Below are 15,619 nucleotides of genomic sequence, written 5' to 3' on the forward strand. Positions count from 1 at the left end.
TATATATATATAAGTTAAAATGATCTTTTAGTGTCCCAATGCCTCAATAAACAGTTACGATAAATCTTTATCTATAATAACATGTACAGTTGAAGTGTTAACGCTAATGATGAAAATATTGCCTTTCTGATGCTTGCTAAAGTTGAACTTGAAATGTCCTGATATAAGCTTATTCGGTGTTATCTAAACTCCTCTGTAACTTTGAATAAATCCTGATCAAGGTATCTTAACGTATTATCTAGTTTCAACACCAAATAAAACAGACGTGTTTCAACTAGAGAGGCATGTTCGGGTTAACGTCTATGCAACAATTGAGGGCATTGAGATGGTTTCAGCGGGTGGTGGAGCCACGGAGTTTTATAGTGATATCACACTGACTTGTCATTGCCAGACATGGTAGCGCGACACTCAGTCTATCACGTTATATTGACAATACCGACGCATATAAATTTTATAGACTTTGATTTGCTGATAACAACGGACAGAATCAATAATAGTCATATCTCAGTTGATCGCTCGTTATCTAGGTACATCTATTGTTCAGTGAAATGTTGGTAAGAATAAAATTACATAGGAAAAGAAATAGTCACCGTTTACGATATAATGGGGACCCCAGGTACATTTTTCTCGATATTTTCCTACAACGAATCCAACATGAACAGTTATCCACTAAGCTATATGATAAGCGTGAGGAATTCGATTTGATTTAATGTCACATTTCCATTTCAGGAAGGCAACATTTCTGTGTCACCAAACTATGTTTATATGTCGCAGTTATTACAATATTTAGGGACCTATTCATACTATCAGGATTTTAGTGCGAGATGTCAATAACTGATAAATAGATTGGGGTTTCAAGACAGATGCAGGTTGATAAAAATAAAGTTTTACTGTCGTCATAGTAATCTCTCTGACAACTTTTTGTAACGCTTTATGTATTTGATGTTTTGGCTGTGCCAGTACTCTCCGAACTGGTCATTTGTCTGATAATGGTGACCGCGTTGTCATCGAAACGTCACACTCTTACCATCTACTGGTTTTGTTATAAGAGCTTTCATTTATTTTTTACATCCCTGATGATACTCTTGTCGTACTTACTCAAAGTCTACTTACAGGTTATCGTTTGGAAACCTGCATACAAAATATTTATACAAAATTAATAGCTGCTAATTTTATATACGGGAACTATAATCAACACTTTACGTATATTGAAAAAGTACTTCAACACAAAGGCAGCATATAATCCAGAAAATACAAAAAGTTACATAGCAATACAAATGTATGTCAATATTACTATTGATTTTAAATGGGGTTTTACAATCACTCCGATAGGCGTGTCGTGCACAGTCTCATTGCAGATGAATTCAAATATTTACATTATCACAATATAATTGGGAGAGTATTTTAAAAATTGAATTTATGACACAAAGGAAAATTGCATTATAATCTAACATTTATGACATGTTTGTATCACTTACAGGTTTATATCGGAAATTCAAACCAAAATCGAACGCCTGGCCCGAGGAAAATAACCACAGGTAAAATTACAATTTAAAGGTACAAGGCATAAGTGTATTAGAGATAGCGTGTTTATGTAGATTTAAAGTCTATATGTTCAACAACGTGCCTATTGAACGGATACTTGAACAACAAATGATATCGATCTGCTCGGGTATATGTGCCCGGGCTTGCTTTTTCTCTTACGTGTGTTTACATAGACAAAAATAAGCATGTTATGTACAAGTACTCATAACGATATATACTGGTAATTTTATACACGAACCGGGTCGACAATATTCGCTGTGGGCACTGTGTAAATTATTTTGTCATACATGTTCCGTACACCACGAAAAACTTACAACGATGAAGTTATGTGCTAGAAAGTGTAAGAAAGTGTGACTGAATGTTTCGTCATGGCGTTGGAAATCACATTTATGATTTTAATTCTTATATCAGGTATGTATCATCGGTGATGGATTCAGGGAGAGATAACCTACTGTCTCCTTCACTGGGCGTTTTATCAGTTAGTGTAGAGGATAGCAGGGTAGATAAGACCCAAACTATATGACCTCTCTCTCTACAAATTATATAAATAAATATCACGTTAAAATAATGTTTCATACAAGTAAATTTATCAGGAAAATATGTAGAATATATTTTAACAAATATTGTAAGAACTGATAGTTAGTAAGTGCTTAAGTACTGATCTGATATACATGTATGTACTTTTAAAAGAGCATTCTTATCTCGGGAAAACGAACTCAACCAAAACAAAACATATCTATATGCAAAGAAGAATAGCGGCACGTGCTCTGAAGTAAGAATAATAATACATTAAGCACAATAACAAAATGGAAGTTTCTTGAATGTAATTTTGCTTTAAGTATTAATACTCGTTTCCTTTAAAACATTTCTTTGAAAAAAAAACCTCAACATTTCATCAGTTACGAAAATGTGTATAGTTATCGATATTTATCTAGAAATCAAAGAAATTCATTGGACAGGAAGTCATGTGTTTTGTAAATAACAGGATTTGTTTGTTTATTTGTTCTATTTCAAAAGACGTGCCTGTCCGTGCCATTTAAAACATCAAAGTATATGAAAATCAAGTAAAATCTCGGTACATTTTAAAGAACTGTATATTACATCACTCATCCAGATCCTTAGAAATTTATTGTTCAATAAAAAAAGATCAATGCATATATTGAATGGTTCGGTCTGGTCTGAATCCCTTTTATAGATTAGTTTCAAACTGAACATGTTTACAATTCGTGAGTCTAAAGTATAAAAATAGTTCGTGTACAATAACGCACTATTCCGTAAGGTCAGATGTGTTGATTTCAATCTCATTACACATATCGACAGTGACTTTGTCTTTTTCAAAAAGACACGAAACGACATAAGGAGAATGAACAATTAAAGTATTAGTTACAGCACTGTTATTGACGATATAAACGATTGTAAAGATGACAAAAAATATCAGACCCTTACCGCACCTAATTACTTATTAATCAATAGCATTGTACGGAAATCCATCATAACACTGAAATATTAATTTACTAAATTAAAGAAATCATCACTACTGTTATTACGTAACATGTTACTTTTCGATTGTAGTCACGTGACGGTTATTATTTAGTGAAACTATAAAGCTAATTCATCGTTACCATTTTTTGATGGTGAAACTTAATACTCAGGTCACGATGTCGTTTGTATATCTTACGTCACAATAAATATAATCTCCTCTACAGGTATATTACCTACATGCAATTCTTCCCTCTCTAAGCAATATTATCACGTTTCATCTAGTTTGATCATAAAAGCAGCGTGATTCTAAATTAAGAACTTTAATAATTTCATATTCAAATGTTTACATGGTATTATATGAAACTAAAAATCAATTTAAATTTCTTTTCTAATCATATATATATATCCTTTTCCAAGACGGCGTGACACTAGGGACTTGAAAACTTGATCTATAGGCAAAGACGGCATTAGAGGATTTAGAGAGTACAGTCAACATTCAGCAAAAACAGATAAAGAGTCTTATGTTATTATATTGGACGGTTTAGAGAACAACTTATATTTTTAAAAGTTTTAGAGCATTCCCTATTCTAAGCCCATCATTAAATCAAGCAAACGATGTAGAATTAATTTCTATTTCTGGCCACCCGTGTCCTCTACATTGTATAAAACAATCTGCTATATATTTTTATGAGGTTAAGAAGACAGTATCAAATTTGTATAAAATTGTTTAAAAGTTCTAAAACGACGTTCAATTCCATTGCAAATATTAATTTCCACAAAATTCAGCAAATTATGTAAGCCAGCAACTTGAATTACCTTATCAGAGGTCCGAAACCAATCCACATGGGAACGACATGATGGTGGAGCTAGACATTTCAAGAGGTTTCGTAAAAATGACATCCCTTTAACAGTGTATGAAGCTGACAATTTGGGGAGTTTGTCGTTCCTTATATCGTATAACGAAGCTGACAATTTGGGGAGTTTGTCGTTCCTTATATTGTATAACGAAATTTATATATAAATTATCATTAGTTAGTTTTTTAATGCTGAGATCAAGACATCTCTTTATCTTGTATAAAACAGACGATTTAGAAGATAAGTTAAATAAAAATGACACCCCTTTGTATGATATGAAGGAGACAATACAGATAGGGTCAACATTAGGTGAAAATGTTTTATACTATTTTAATATTCATAATGCTATGATTTTCATATTTGTCATTATTATTATTACAAAGTATCTATGTGTGTGATTTGCTTACATTCACAGCACGATCATCGTAATCATGCACATAATTCTGCGATTGTTTGTGTAACAAGACGCAGGATGTAGAAGATCTGTTACAGAAACATGTACATTCTGTTGACTCAAAGTGTCACACTGTTGATATAACCTCTAAACATTTTTTTTTTTTCTTAAATCCTTTTATCAACACTAAATTATATTGTTAGTCTTTTTAAGGACCGCATATTATCATTTTCTAAGAATGAGCATCTATGAAAGTTAATGAATTATTTTGTTTTATAATCATACTTGAAAGTAATTGGTACATGTACCAAGCAAGTTAATACGTGACCCCAATTCCAACAGTTTAATGTGATAATGTCAGATGAAATTGATTACGAATAAGGAAGTAAATGGCATGCATTAATTTAAAGTCACGTGCACAATTTGTTTATATGCAGCCATAGAAACCATGTATATAGAAACTGGTGACACCACCACACGTAGTGTCAATATAATCTATAAAAAAGTAATTTCAATTTAGAGGTACTTTATGAAAAGCTTTTATATAAAGATATACATAATGTTTTGAGGTGTATTGGATCTTAGCGAGGATACCGATAAACAAACGCATCGTTGATATTCTACGTAAGTTGAAAAAAAACCCTGATATATCTCAAACTATTCAGCCCCTTGACACTGACCCGAATCCTGAGATAAAGGGAGAGGGTCTTATTTCTTCTGAAAATGTCTCTGTTTGGTTTTTAAAAGAAAAGAAATTTAAGGATTTCCATTTTAAAAACTAGAGTCAAGTTTCTTTTTGATAAGATTGTTCCCCTTGATTCGCACTATACGTCTTCTGACATCCCGGTCGTCGCGATTTATTCGTGGAATTCCTATTTACATTTTTGTATTTAAATTCTATCATGGTTTTTATGCATTTTTTATTATTTATATTTTTCAGTCAGTGCCGCTTGGGATTATTGTAACTATAATTACTACAGTTACGTGTACCGTAAACGTGAGACTGGACATAACTATTGCGACACTGCATGTTGTGGTTATTCTCACAACAGATACTGCTGTTCCTAGTAAGTAACACTATATACTATAATTATCCTAAGTATCACCATTTACGGTAAACATTACAATACTGAATACCATACTTTTTAACCTGTATTTTTCTGTTACTTTGGTACTGTCATCATACATGTATTATTATTCCTTTATCTCAATGTCGAGGCCATCCTGTAGTATCAATGCCCTAAAATTTATATTCAAGTTAAAATTTTAAAAAGTACGACATAATCCTAATGCCCGACAGTATTAAACGACGTTCAAGTTTCTATATTTACCACAATAGGTGAGTGTTACACAGTGTACTCCAAAGACATCAGTTAATTGTTGTTTTAATCCACACATGGCACACATTCTAAAGCCATTTTCATTGGTTGATACGTTGAACGTCGACCGGGACAAATTTGTGATCGTCGCTGCAATCATGTCATGCGCCCCCGTTGAAAACGAGGCTGGCACACTTTTTAAACCAGTTCCATATCTGTTTGGAGTTCCGATTAATGGTGACACATTTAACACACAACAACAACACTCACAGCACTAATTCATCTGAATCCAATAACCGCGGTGGAGTTGTTTACTATAGAGACAATGAGACATGATTTCTTACGTAGTGATTGATGGTTAATGGGCAATTTGGCGGGAACAGTGCTTCATATAAGTAGTACATAGATCGTACTAATTTGTTTTAGTTTTGGTTTCTACCAACTTACTACATGTACTTTGAAGATAACAAACAAATTACTGACTTCTTGTTGATTGCAATAATTTGCGATATTACCACCTATTTGTGAAATTGTAGGTATACTAGTTAGCGACATTTCACTGCTTATCATTACGCTTCAACTGAAACCGTAATCAAAACGCATGGGTACAAAGGTTCCATTAATATCAGAAGCAGTCTTTTTAATGTGGTAATTTTCAAAAATTTAAAATAAAAAGGTCGTTTACGTTCATTTTAATTGTATCTTGAAAAAATAACTAACCCGAATGAAAAAATAACCACTCATCTGTCACCACTATTTATCTATGCTGGCGTTGTGAGGTACAACATGATACTTAAATATCATATCGGGTGTGAAAACATATGGTAATCACATGTCGCAGTTGATCCTATATTTAAGAGTCTGCTCCTATTATCCCGACTTTTGTTCGAGAAGTCGTCAACTGACGGACAAATTCATAACACGGGGTTCCAATGCATGTTGATAAAAATCACGGGGAATTTTTACAGTCGTTATTGTGATTTCAGCGAGAAATATTCTAATTCTTTGCGCGATTTGAAGCTAGACATGATTGATGCTCGTTAGTTTGCCGGTTGATTCCTTTGTTGTATACATTGTTCTCATTTGAGAACATGACATTATTTACTAGTATTGATCATGATTAATATTGCATAACATGAAGACGCGATGCATAAGACGCATTCTCTTCCGGAACACGTGGTCTTATTATCTTTGTACTTTTTCATGAGTCTCCCTGTAAATCTTTCTTTTAGTCATATTTTGAACTTGTTTATTTTTAATTTGAGTTTGGATTAAAATCATGTTGAAATGTTGTTATTTCTTGTCTTTTATTTTCGTCGTATGTATAGTTCTATTTCAAACCTGTGGGAAATGAAAGAAACATGAAACATGCCCACTGTATGTTTGCAATGAAATTGTCGAGATCTACAATATACTTCACCTTATTTGGTTAACAGTTACAAGAATTGCATAGATTCATCTCCTTAATTCGTGCTTCTACAGTAAATTAAATTTGACAAAAGTGTAAAGAGTTAAATAGTAAATGACATATTCCTGTTGATTTCAGTGATGGAGCGAAGGCGGGAGCCATTGTTGGTGGGATTTTATGTATTGTAGTGATAATAGGAACTATTTCATGTTGTATAAAATCACGTTACTTCCGGTCTCGGAGAGTAGTAAGACCCCATCAACCTGAACCTCAAGTTACGTCTGGAAATATCACAATCAGTAAGTATACACGTTAAAAAGATGTATGTAAATCTGCTTTAAGAAAAAGACACAATATACATTTAGTGCAGTTTTGTACGATCTAGTGTTTTCTTGCTTGACTGACAACGTGCAATTTTATTTATAGTACAAACCCCCGGGATGATGACAACGCCTCCTCCTTACTCCAGTTACCAGACAATACCAAACGGAGCTCCTTCCGCGCCAGCCCCTCCCTATCAACCTCCGGCAACAGCCCCTCCCGGCTACGTACCTCACATCGGTGACAGGGGACCACTTCTCCCTCCGCCTTACACAGGACCACCACCCAAATACTGAGTTTCAAACATGACGGAAGGAAAATAGAATACCAGTCTGGACATTCGGAAAGTAGTCTCCTGGCACGGACTCCGTGTTTCTGGAGTCAGCTATAGGGCGATCTCAATGCATGTTTCAATCAAAAGTACCATATAACGACGTAACGTTACTAGAGGGCGCATCTCCTAATTACTTGTCTCAATGGTAACTGTTATATATATATATATATATATGGGAAGCAACTCACTTTCCAATGACCTTCAGTAACGGTACAACTGGATTGGACTACCTATTAATATGCTACGTTGGTATATTACATCGAAATACGAAAACATGCTCTGAATTCAGCATTCTTTGGATCTGATATTCGCCTACTATACGGAGCCAATGCCAGTATCATGGCATCATGCATCAAACGAAGGCTATACAATGAGTTACAATATATCATCGAGCTTCCATTGTTGAATAAATAAATCTAGCAATCATAATTATTTTCCTAAGTACATTTTACTGCCATGTTGTCATATTTAAGTGTGAAAGCTTGTCTACAATCACATTACTTATCTTAATTTATTCGTATGTATATTTGATACGTTTCAACATATCATGATAATTTATATTTTATAATCCATCACATACCATTGACCATATGTATATATTTGCATTGTTTACATATTGAACAAACAAACAAAGCATCCGGCTTGAGCATACTATCTTACTTTTTTCAATAACATTTAAGCTTTATATGACATTTGTTTTATGCGGTATATACAACTACTTTAAGTCTATGACCATTAACTCGAGAAATCGTCAAAACTGAATGGTGTGATCCCAATTTCTTATTGTGTTATTTTCATAGCGAGGACTGATTTAAATGTTAATTTACAGCAGTGTGTTTTGTTGAAGTAAAATTTGATATATATGTATGAATACATTGTATGTTCTTATTCCAATTTCATAAGTCCGCACGCGCACAACGTCTTTATTATTGAACACTGAATCGCTACAACCAAACCTTGGGAAGTTTTCTAATCGATAGATTGTATTAATGAGAAATTAGGTAGTCTTAATTAAAACTATTAACGGACATAAACAACACAACCGCCACACCAAAAGACACACAATAGAGCCAAACAATGAATTAAACTGCAACATACAACTGTTTCGTCCCTTTTTTCATACTAGTCAGTAATGTTAAGAACCTCAATATTAAAATATAGGTGTCGACTATGGAAAATTCCAAAATGATCGAAAGTAGATTTTACTTAAAAGAAACATTTTAACAGGAAGTATAAATTAAGTTATTGTGTTCTCAATGATGTCATTGAACATTTACGCCTAATGATAAATGAATTGGCTTTATTTATTTTACAACAACCACTTTTGTTGGCCCGGATCGAAGAGCGAGGGGTCAGTACCCGGGTAAAACCCACGTAGTCGGACAGATGATCCCATACCTATTCATGTCCGTTCCAGTAATCGTATCCCGGACGACAAGGTGAAAAGCAAGTGCGATGCCACAGCGCCATCCGACCACCCTTCTGCCTCATCCTTAGCTGCCAATAGAAATGAAAATTGACTATCATATATTTTGATTCATACAAAAAAATTCAAATGAAATAATATTTTCTTGATCATGTATATATCTTTACTTTTGTTGACCAGGACTACAAAACTATTCACTCATAGGTTGGGATTTTGGGTCTTTTGAAAACAGAAAGTCTTAAATATTTCACACATATCAGCCATATAAATGCACTTGTTAGTTCATGGACTTCGCCAAGTAAAAAGCAATATGATAGAGTAGTATATTGCACGAACATTTGTCATGCCACGGCACTTGTATACATTTCTGGACGTTCCCATTCCCAGTATCTTATCTTCTCTCTATCGACATATATCTAATCATTTACTCCTGAAACTAATTTCCATTATGGCCGTTGTCAACGACGCTCCTGTGTTATTATCTACTTCGTCCGGTACAATGAACTCACAGCTATCACGAAGATAAGTATAAAGTACACGTATATACCTTGGCTTTATGACTTATGGAAATACGTGGTTATCAAAAATAGTTATTCGTTATTCTAGGAAGAGAAAGCCCTAAAGTAGATAATAAAACGTTATATCTCGATTATCATTGAGCAGATTTCTGTCGGGTGCGGCATCTCTTGTTGGCCCAGATGGAAGTGCGCGAAGGGAAGAGACCGGACTATCCGGGGAAACCCCCACCTTTTCGCGTTCGTTCCTGCAATCCAACCCCGGACGCCTAGATGAAAGGCGAGTGTGTTACTACTTTCGCCAACCGACCACCCACTTAGACACCTTTATGTATATTTATATGTATCTATTGTAGAATAAAACAACCAGCAACGTTTGCTCCTTAGTATAAATGTTTACCATATACATTGGTATACAGTGTAGTCTGAATACCACAACTAACAGTTACCAGGTCCATGGCCATTCCAGGACTGACTCTAGTCAGGTTTGTACAAACAGTTCAACTTACAGTAATGACATCAGCAAACACAGTGTGGATGGTCAAGCTAATAAGGTACAGTTTCAGCGACTTCATGAAGTTATCGCATTAACTGTTGACCCAGTGGGTCAGATTCACACGGACAAGTGTTTTACCATGGCTTGTCACATTCCCACATCAACATGATAGTATAAGATAGATAAATGCATTATTTCCGACTTGTTTTCTCAGAAGGAAAGATTCACCAATGTGGACGGACTCGGCCCATCTGATAAGATGTTTGGTGTCGCCAGGACAAAAGACGTATATATTTAACTATACTGCGAGTCCATGCCCGATGCAACACTCCCGATAGACAACGGTAGGTATCATGCCTGTTTACATCAACGGTACATTACGACCTGATTTTTGATAATTAAAAATGTGAATTCCTTGCTGTAATAATCCGCAGCCTCATATAGTAACATATTTCAGTCGACATGATGACCATGTATATTGTTCGAATGCAAATTTTGTTGAAAATGGGTAAAAAATGTTCCGAAGTACTCATTCGATATTACCTGCATTTTGTTCTTTTTGTGGAATATACACCAACATAGAAAAACTTCTATCTGATTTAGTGTCTTATTTGATTTTTTTCTTCTCTCAACGAAAGGTGGCAATATGTATTTAGATATCAATATTTACCGGATAATGTTTTTTTCTTATCACGAGAACTTATCTAGAGACTTTTTTCAAGTGAAACACATATTTGGATTATCATTAAACTTTAAAAATGGTCAGTGAAAACAAGGCAATAGAATTCATCATTCACTTTAGAAAAAGAGAGTAAAACTACTATTTTTCATCCTTTATAAAAATCTAAATGGTTTGGTTTACAACTAAATTCCGGAATGGAGTTATATCATATTACGCCGTAAAATATGATATAATTAGACATAACCAACAGTTTTGTAAAAAGTATAACTTTAGCATTCATTGAAAATTCAGTTCAAACTCCAAATGTATACGAGTTATTCCCCTTCATTGTAGACGTAATTCTTTTCATATTAAGATAATTTGGATGACTTCTGATTTTAAAAAAAAACGACAGGAATCTACAACTGTTTGTGACTTTGATGTGAAAGCAAGTTTCCCCTTTATATTTCAATCACTGCACTCCGTTATGTCAAGTGTATATATCTACACAAGGCCGAGGTTTTATATAAATACCAACAACACGTGCAAACGACCGTTGGTAAACAACGTCTATCAGTAGTTATCAGTAAAGTCAATGCATTATATAAATATGATATCAGATACTGTATGAAGTCTTACTGTACTGATATAAGCACATCATCACCACATCGTATGTGGTTCTAGCATTTGTGACCAGACCACGAACATGAAAGGACCTATACAGATATTGCTCCTCTTTGGGACGGCTGCCCTCCTCCAGGCAGGATGTCCGACCATCCCACCGATGGCTGACTTTAACACCGAGCGGGTAAGTCACGTGTGCATTAGACTAGAAATAGTGCAAAATCAATGCAAAGATGATATCGCGGCATTCAACTAAATTGACAAAAAACACAGGTTCCTTACATCACCGAATTTATCTAAAAACAACTTGCCATTAATTGTTATGATAGAAAGTCTTTATTCCTTTTGATAAGATGGCAACAGAAAACAGATATATTTAAACTTATTTCTGAACCTATGGCAGTGTTTTGGTCACGTGCACCAGACGTTGGTTATATAAGTTCACACGTTGGCCCACAGCGATCACGTACCATGACCACCCTTGTTTTAATATCTCTGTATGAAAGGGTTACGACAGCTTTTTCAGTCGATTGTTGAGGTATTACTTTATTTCTCTAGCTGTACGTGTAGGCCCCAGTTTTAATTTTTTTTGTATTTCACTCATCCACTGTATCGGCAGTTGAAGTTTTCTTATTAGTTATCCAACCCATTGTATCGAACGTTGAAGTTTTTTAAAATATTTATTTCTTTAACACATTGTACCGGTCTTTGAAGTTTGTAGTCATACTTCATTAGTCCATTTTATGTAACTGCGTTTTGGGAGATGGGGAGGGATTCTCGTCGTTGAATTTGACAATTCCTTAATCATTATCCAGAGTGGTCGTTCATTACACTCACTAGAGTCAGTACGTATGTAACAACATCAATATTCAGAAGCGTCATTTTTCTGTATCTTATCGACAGTACGCAGGCACGTGGTACGAGACGGAGAGGTTTGACAATCCATTTGAGTGGTATACAAGATGTGTGTCTGACACGTACATTTCACGAGGAGATGGCAGCTACACTGTCCTCTACAATAGAATAGGCACGTGGTAAGAATCATTTGGAAATGTAATACTAATATGACGTCATGATTTCAAATTACTATATTGTTTTTGCAGTGTCTCATGTTAGGAGAATGAAACAATATTAATTGTATCAATCCTTCATAAGAATCAGAGAATATAGATAACTGTAGAGCCATTTGTTTTATAAACACATTTAGTCGGCCATACTTGTACTTAGTAGAAATTTATTTTGATTTTTTTTTTCTGTTTTATACCTTTTGTTTTTGTTTTTGTATTTTTTTTTTATCTCTCTCTCTTTCCTTTTCATTTTATGTCGTTACACATACCCCGAGCTTTAACAACACAAACATCAATTTAAATTATTGGCTTACAATATCTTAAAAAGGGAAAATATAAAATTGATATTACACAATGCACAAGATATTGATATAAGATTTGAGACCATTATATTTTTTTTATATCCTTGCCTGGTTTAATCATTGATAGGTAACTTAGCAATGTGCTTTTTAAAGAACACTTAAATTTTTTTAAACATTCGTGTTAAAATAAACCCCAAAACTGATACCATCATTTGTGTTTGGTACTGCAGGACGGGATCGAACCGAACAACAGAAGGTGCCCTAGACATTGTCGACGACACGCACCCTGGGTATTTCATAGCCTCATTTTCGGGATGTAAGTAACTGTTGTTTGGTGTCATATCACAAAAACAAATTGAAGGGTACATAATTAATCAATCCTAGAAAACGAATAATCCGGGTAACCATTTTCGTTACACCGGGAAATGGAGAATTCGGCTTATGTATAATAAAATATATCCATAATAAAGCGATACACGCGCCTTTAACGTCAAATTTGTTGTTTTTGTACATATTTTCGGCGTCGGAACATTGTTTATTTGGACTATTTTACACGCGAAGTTCAATCTATGCAAGTAATGTCACGTTCTCAAATGAGAACAAGGTTGATCAAGATTTACATGGCGGGTGTCGTCGATGAAGCAGAAGACGCTTACTTTGAACCACAAGGCAAAATAACGAGCATCAAACACGTCAAGCTTCATATCGCACACAAAACAAAAATAGAATATTTATTAATGAAATCACTATGATCGCTGTAAAACTTCTCCATACTTTTAATTTACCTGAATCTGCTGAAACCCTGTGTTACGAGTTTGTTAAGTTATAGTCCATATATAAATTTAAGAACATCAGTTTGTATGTTAAAACAATATGCTCTATGTTTAAATACTACATTACTCATTTAATTGGTAACTTCGACTTGCTTAAGTGGAAAGAATTAATAAAGCTTTAGTATATATTCCATATGAGAGAATGTGGTAATATTGAATGACCTAAACACAAACCTGTCATGATGTCAGAAAAATAACACTGAGGTTTATTGTATATCAGGGATTCCATCAGGTGACTACTACATCATTGATACCGACTATGATGACTATTCCATTGTGTACTCGTGCTCCGACATGTTTGGAATCACACAAATCGGTAAGTATACTATTATCTTAATTAATTTCAATTACCACAGCTTCTCGATTCAATTTTCAACGTTAAAAATAGACGTTTAAGATTATTTTGAAATTTTTTAAATATTTATTATTTATTTTTATTTTATTTATTAATCATTATTATGAGTCATTATGAGATACGTTTCTCTGGTTGCATACACACATTTACACTTGGTATGAAGCCAAACAGTAGTTTAAATAAATTTCAGATCTGGGCTGATACAACATACTTTTATTTTCCGGGATCAAAAACGGTTTGCATGCAGTCTTGTCAATAAAGTTATTATAAAATGGCAATCAGCAACTCACTATAAATGATACATTCACGGGTGTTATAATTGACAGAAAAATCGTTCCAAATTTTCTACGGTGTAACTTTATTGAAAGGTTTGGTCAAGTTTCGAATTCTATCAAAAGCTATGTCCTTATTTAAGCATCTCATTATGATCGCTATATATGTGGTTAGTGAGTTGGTGGGAGATTCGTAGATCTGAAGTTGACTTTAAAGTGCTAGCACACTGAAGTATACTTCCGATTACATCCCGCAGGACACCTCACAATACATTAAAAGATAGTTCCCTATACTGTTAGGGAAGACATTAGGAATGTACTTCCAAGACTTTACAGAACGCCCACGTGATCTGAATTAGACTAGGAACCCGCATTGTATCGCTGCCCATCACCAGGGTTTGTGACTTTAAGTGAAACTTGCCTTACAATAAGCCGTTCAGTTTAAGTAAAATTTGTCGACTCCGGCGTATTCATCTAAAGGTGTATCAAAATAAAAGTGTTAATTTGCTACTGATTACCTTTTCTTTGTTGATAGATCGTAAGGAAAAATCTTAATGACATGATGCTTTTCACTGTTCCAGAACTTGCATGGATTATGTCCCGTGAGAGAAAAAGTTTAACAGGTCGCGAGAGGTCTGGTTTGTACAGGAAGCTAAGAAGGCTTGGGATTGATACTTCTCAATTCATCGTGTCCGATCAGACCGGATGTGACGCATAAAACTAGCATGGCCAACATCACTTCCATTCTAATATCGCAAACCGGTGTGTTTGTCAGGAACAAAACGTACATACAACAATAAATATAAGATAAAGCTCCAAATATGTTATTTTTTCGTCTTGTGATTTTATGTTCATTGTACGCGGTGTTTGCTTTGTTCCAATTATTTTACAACTTCAGTCTCCTTTCATTCTGTGTATGAAACAAAACAGCATCGTCTTATTTAAGACAAAATGCCGAACTGCACATAATATTTGTAATCCTGAATTTGAGTCAATATAAAACACATTTACATGTACAAAATTTCTAGCTCTGTACCAAAGAATCACACTTTACATAGATCAACAATGAAGCTGTAAGACATTTGACTAGATCTGTGTCGGAAAACGGGTCTACTCATTTATTTGAGGGGGAAAACTTCAGAAACCTTTATTTCGAAATGAAACATACCAAATACAACTATAACCACGTGTCTTGGTCGATAATGTTTCAACCCACAACGGTTTTGTGAAGAAATGTACACGAAAAAAGATAAGTATAAGACATTAAACCCGTATGAAAATATTTCAGGACGTAATGAAAGGCGAATACTTTTGGTACTGGGTTGGACTATTGGGCGGAACGAGGCGGAATGGCTTAGTAAAGTGCTTCGTTCTCATGTTCTCACACCCTCCTCCTTTGTCATCCAGATA

The 15,619-nt window shown here is 34.5% G+C and overlaps 2 protein-coding genes across 2 annotated transcripts; both read left to right on the forward strand.

The window, feature by feature from the left end:
* The first annotated feature begins 1,913 nt into the window (after positions 1-1,913).
* On the forward strand, positions 1,914-7,620 carry LOC132552821 (uncharacterized). Its single transcript, XM_060217014.1, has 4 exons — positions 1,914-1,956; positions 5,217-5,343; positions 7,142-7,302; positions 7,430-7,620. The coding sequence occupies exons 1-4, from the start codon at positions 1,914-1,916 to the stop codon at positions 7,618-7,620; spliced, it is 522 nt and encodes a 173-aa protein (XP_060072997.1).
* Positions 7,621-11,462: 3,842 nt separating this feature from the next.
* LOC132552829 (apolipoprotein D-like) lies at positions 11,463-15,022 on the forward strand. Its single transcript, XM_060217020.1, has 5 exons — positions 11,463-11,564; positions 12,284-12,414; positions 12,980-13,065; positions 13,803-13,898; positions 14,791-15,022. The coding sequence occupies exons 1-5, from the start codon at positions 11,463-11,465 to the stop codon at positions 14,925-14,927; spliced, it is 552 nt and encodes a 183-aa protein (XP_060073003.1). The 3' UTR covers positions 14,928-15,022.
* Positions 15,023-15,619: the final 597 nt, after the last annotated feature.

The sequence above is a fragment of the Ylistrum balloti genome, unplaced genomic scaffold (assembly GCF_031769215.1).
Source record: "Ylistrum balloti isolate Yb309-2 unplaced genomic scaffold, AGI_CSIRO_Ybal_v1 Utg370280, whole genome shotgun sequence".
Lineage (NCBI taxonomy): Eukaryota > Metazoa > Mollusca > Bivalvia > Pectinida > Pectinidae > Ylistrum > Ylistrum balloti.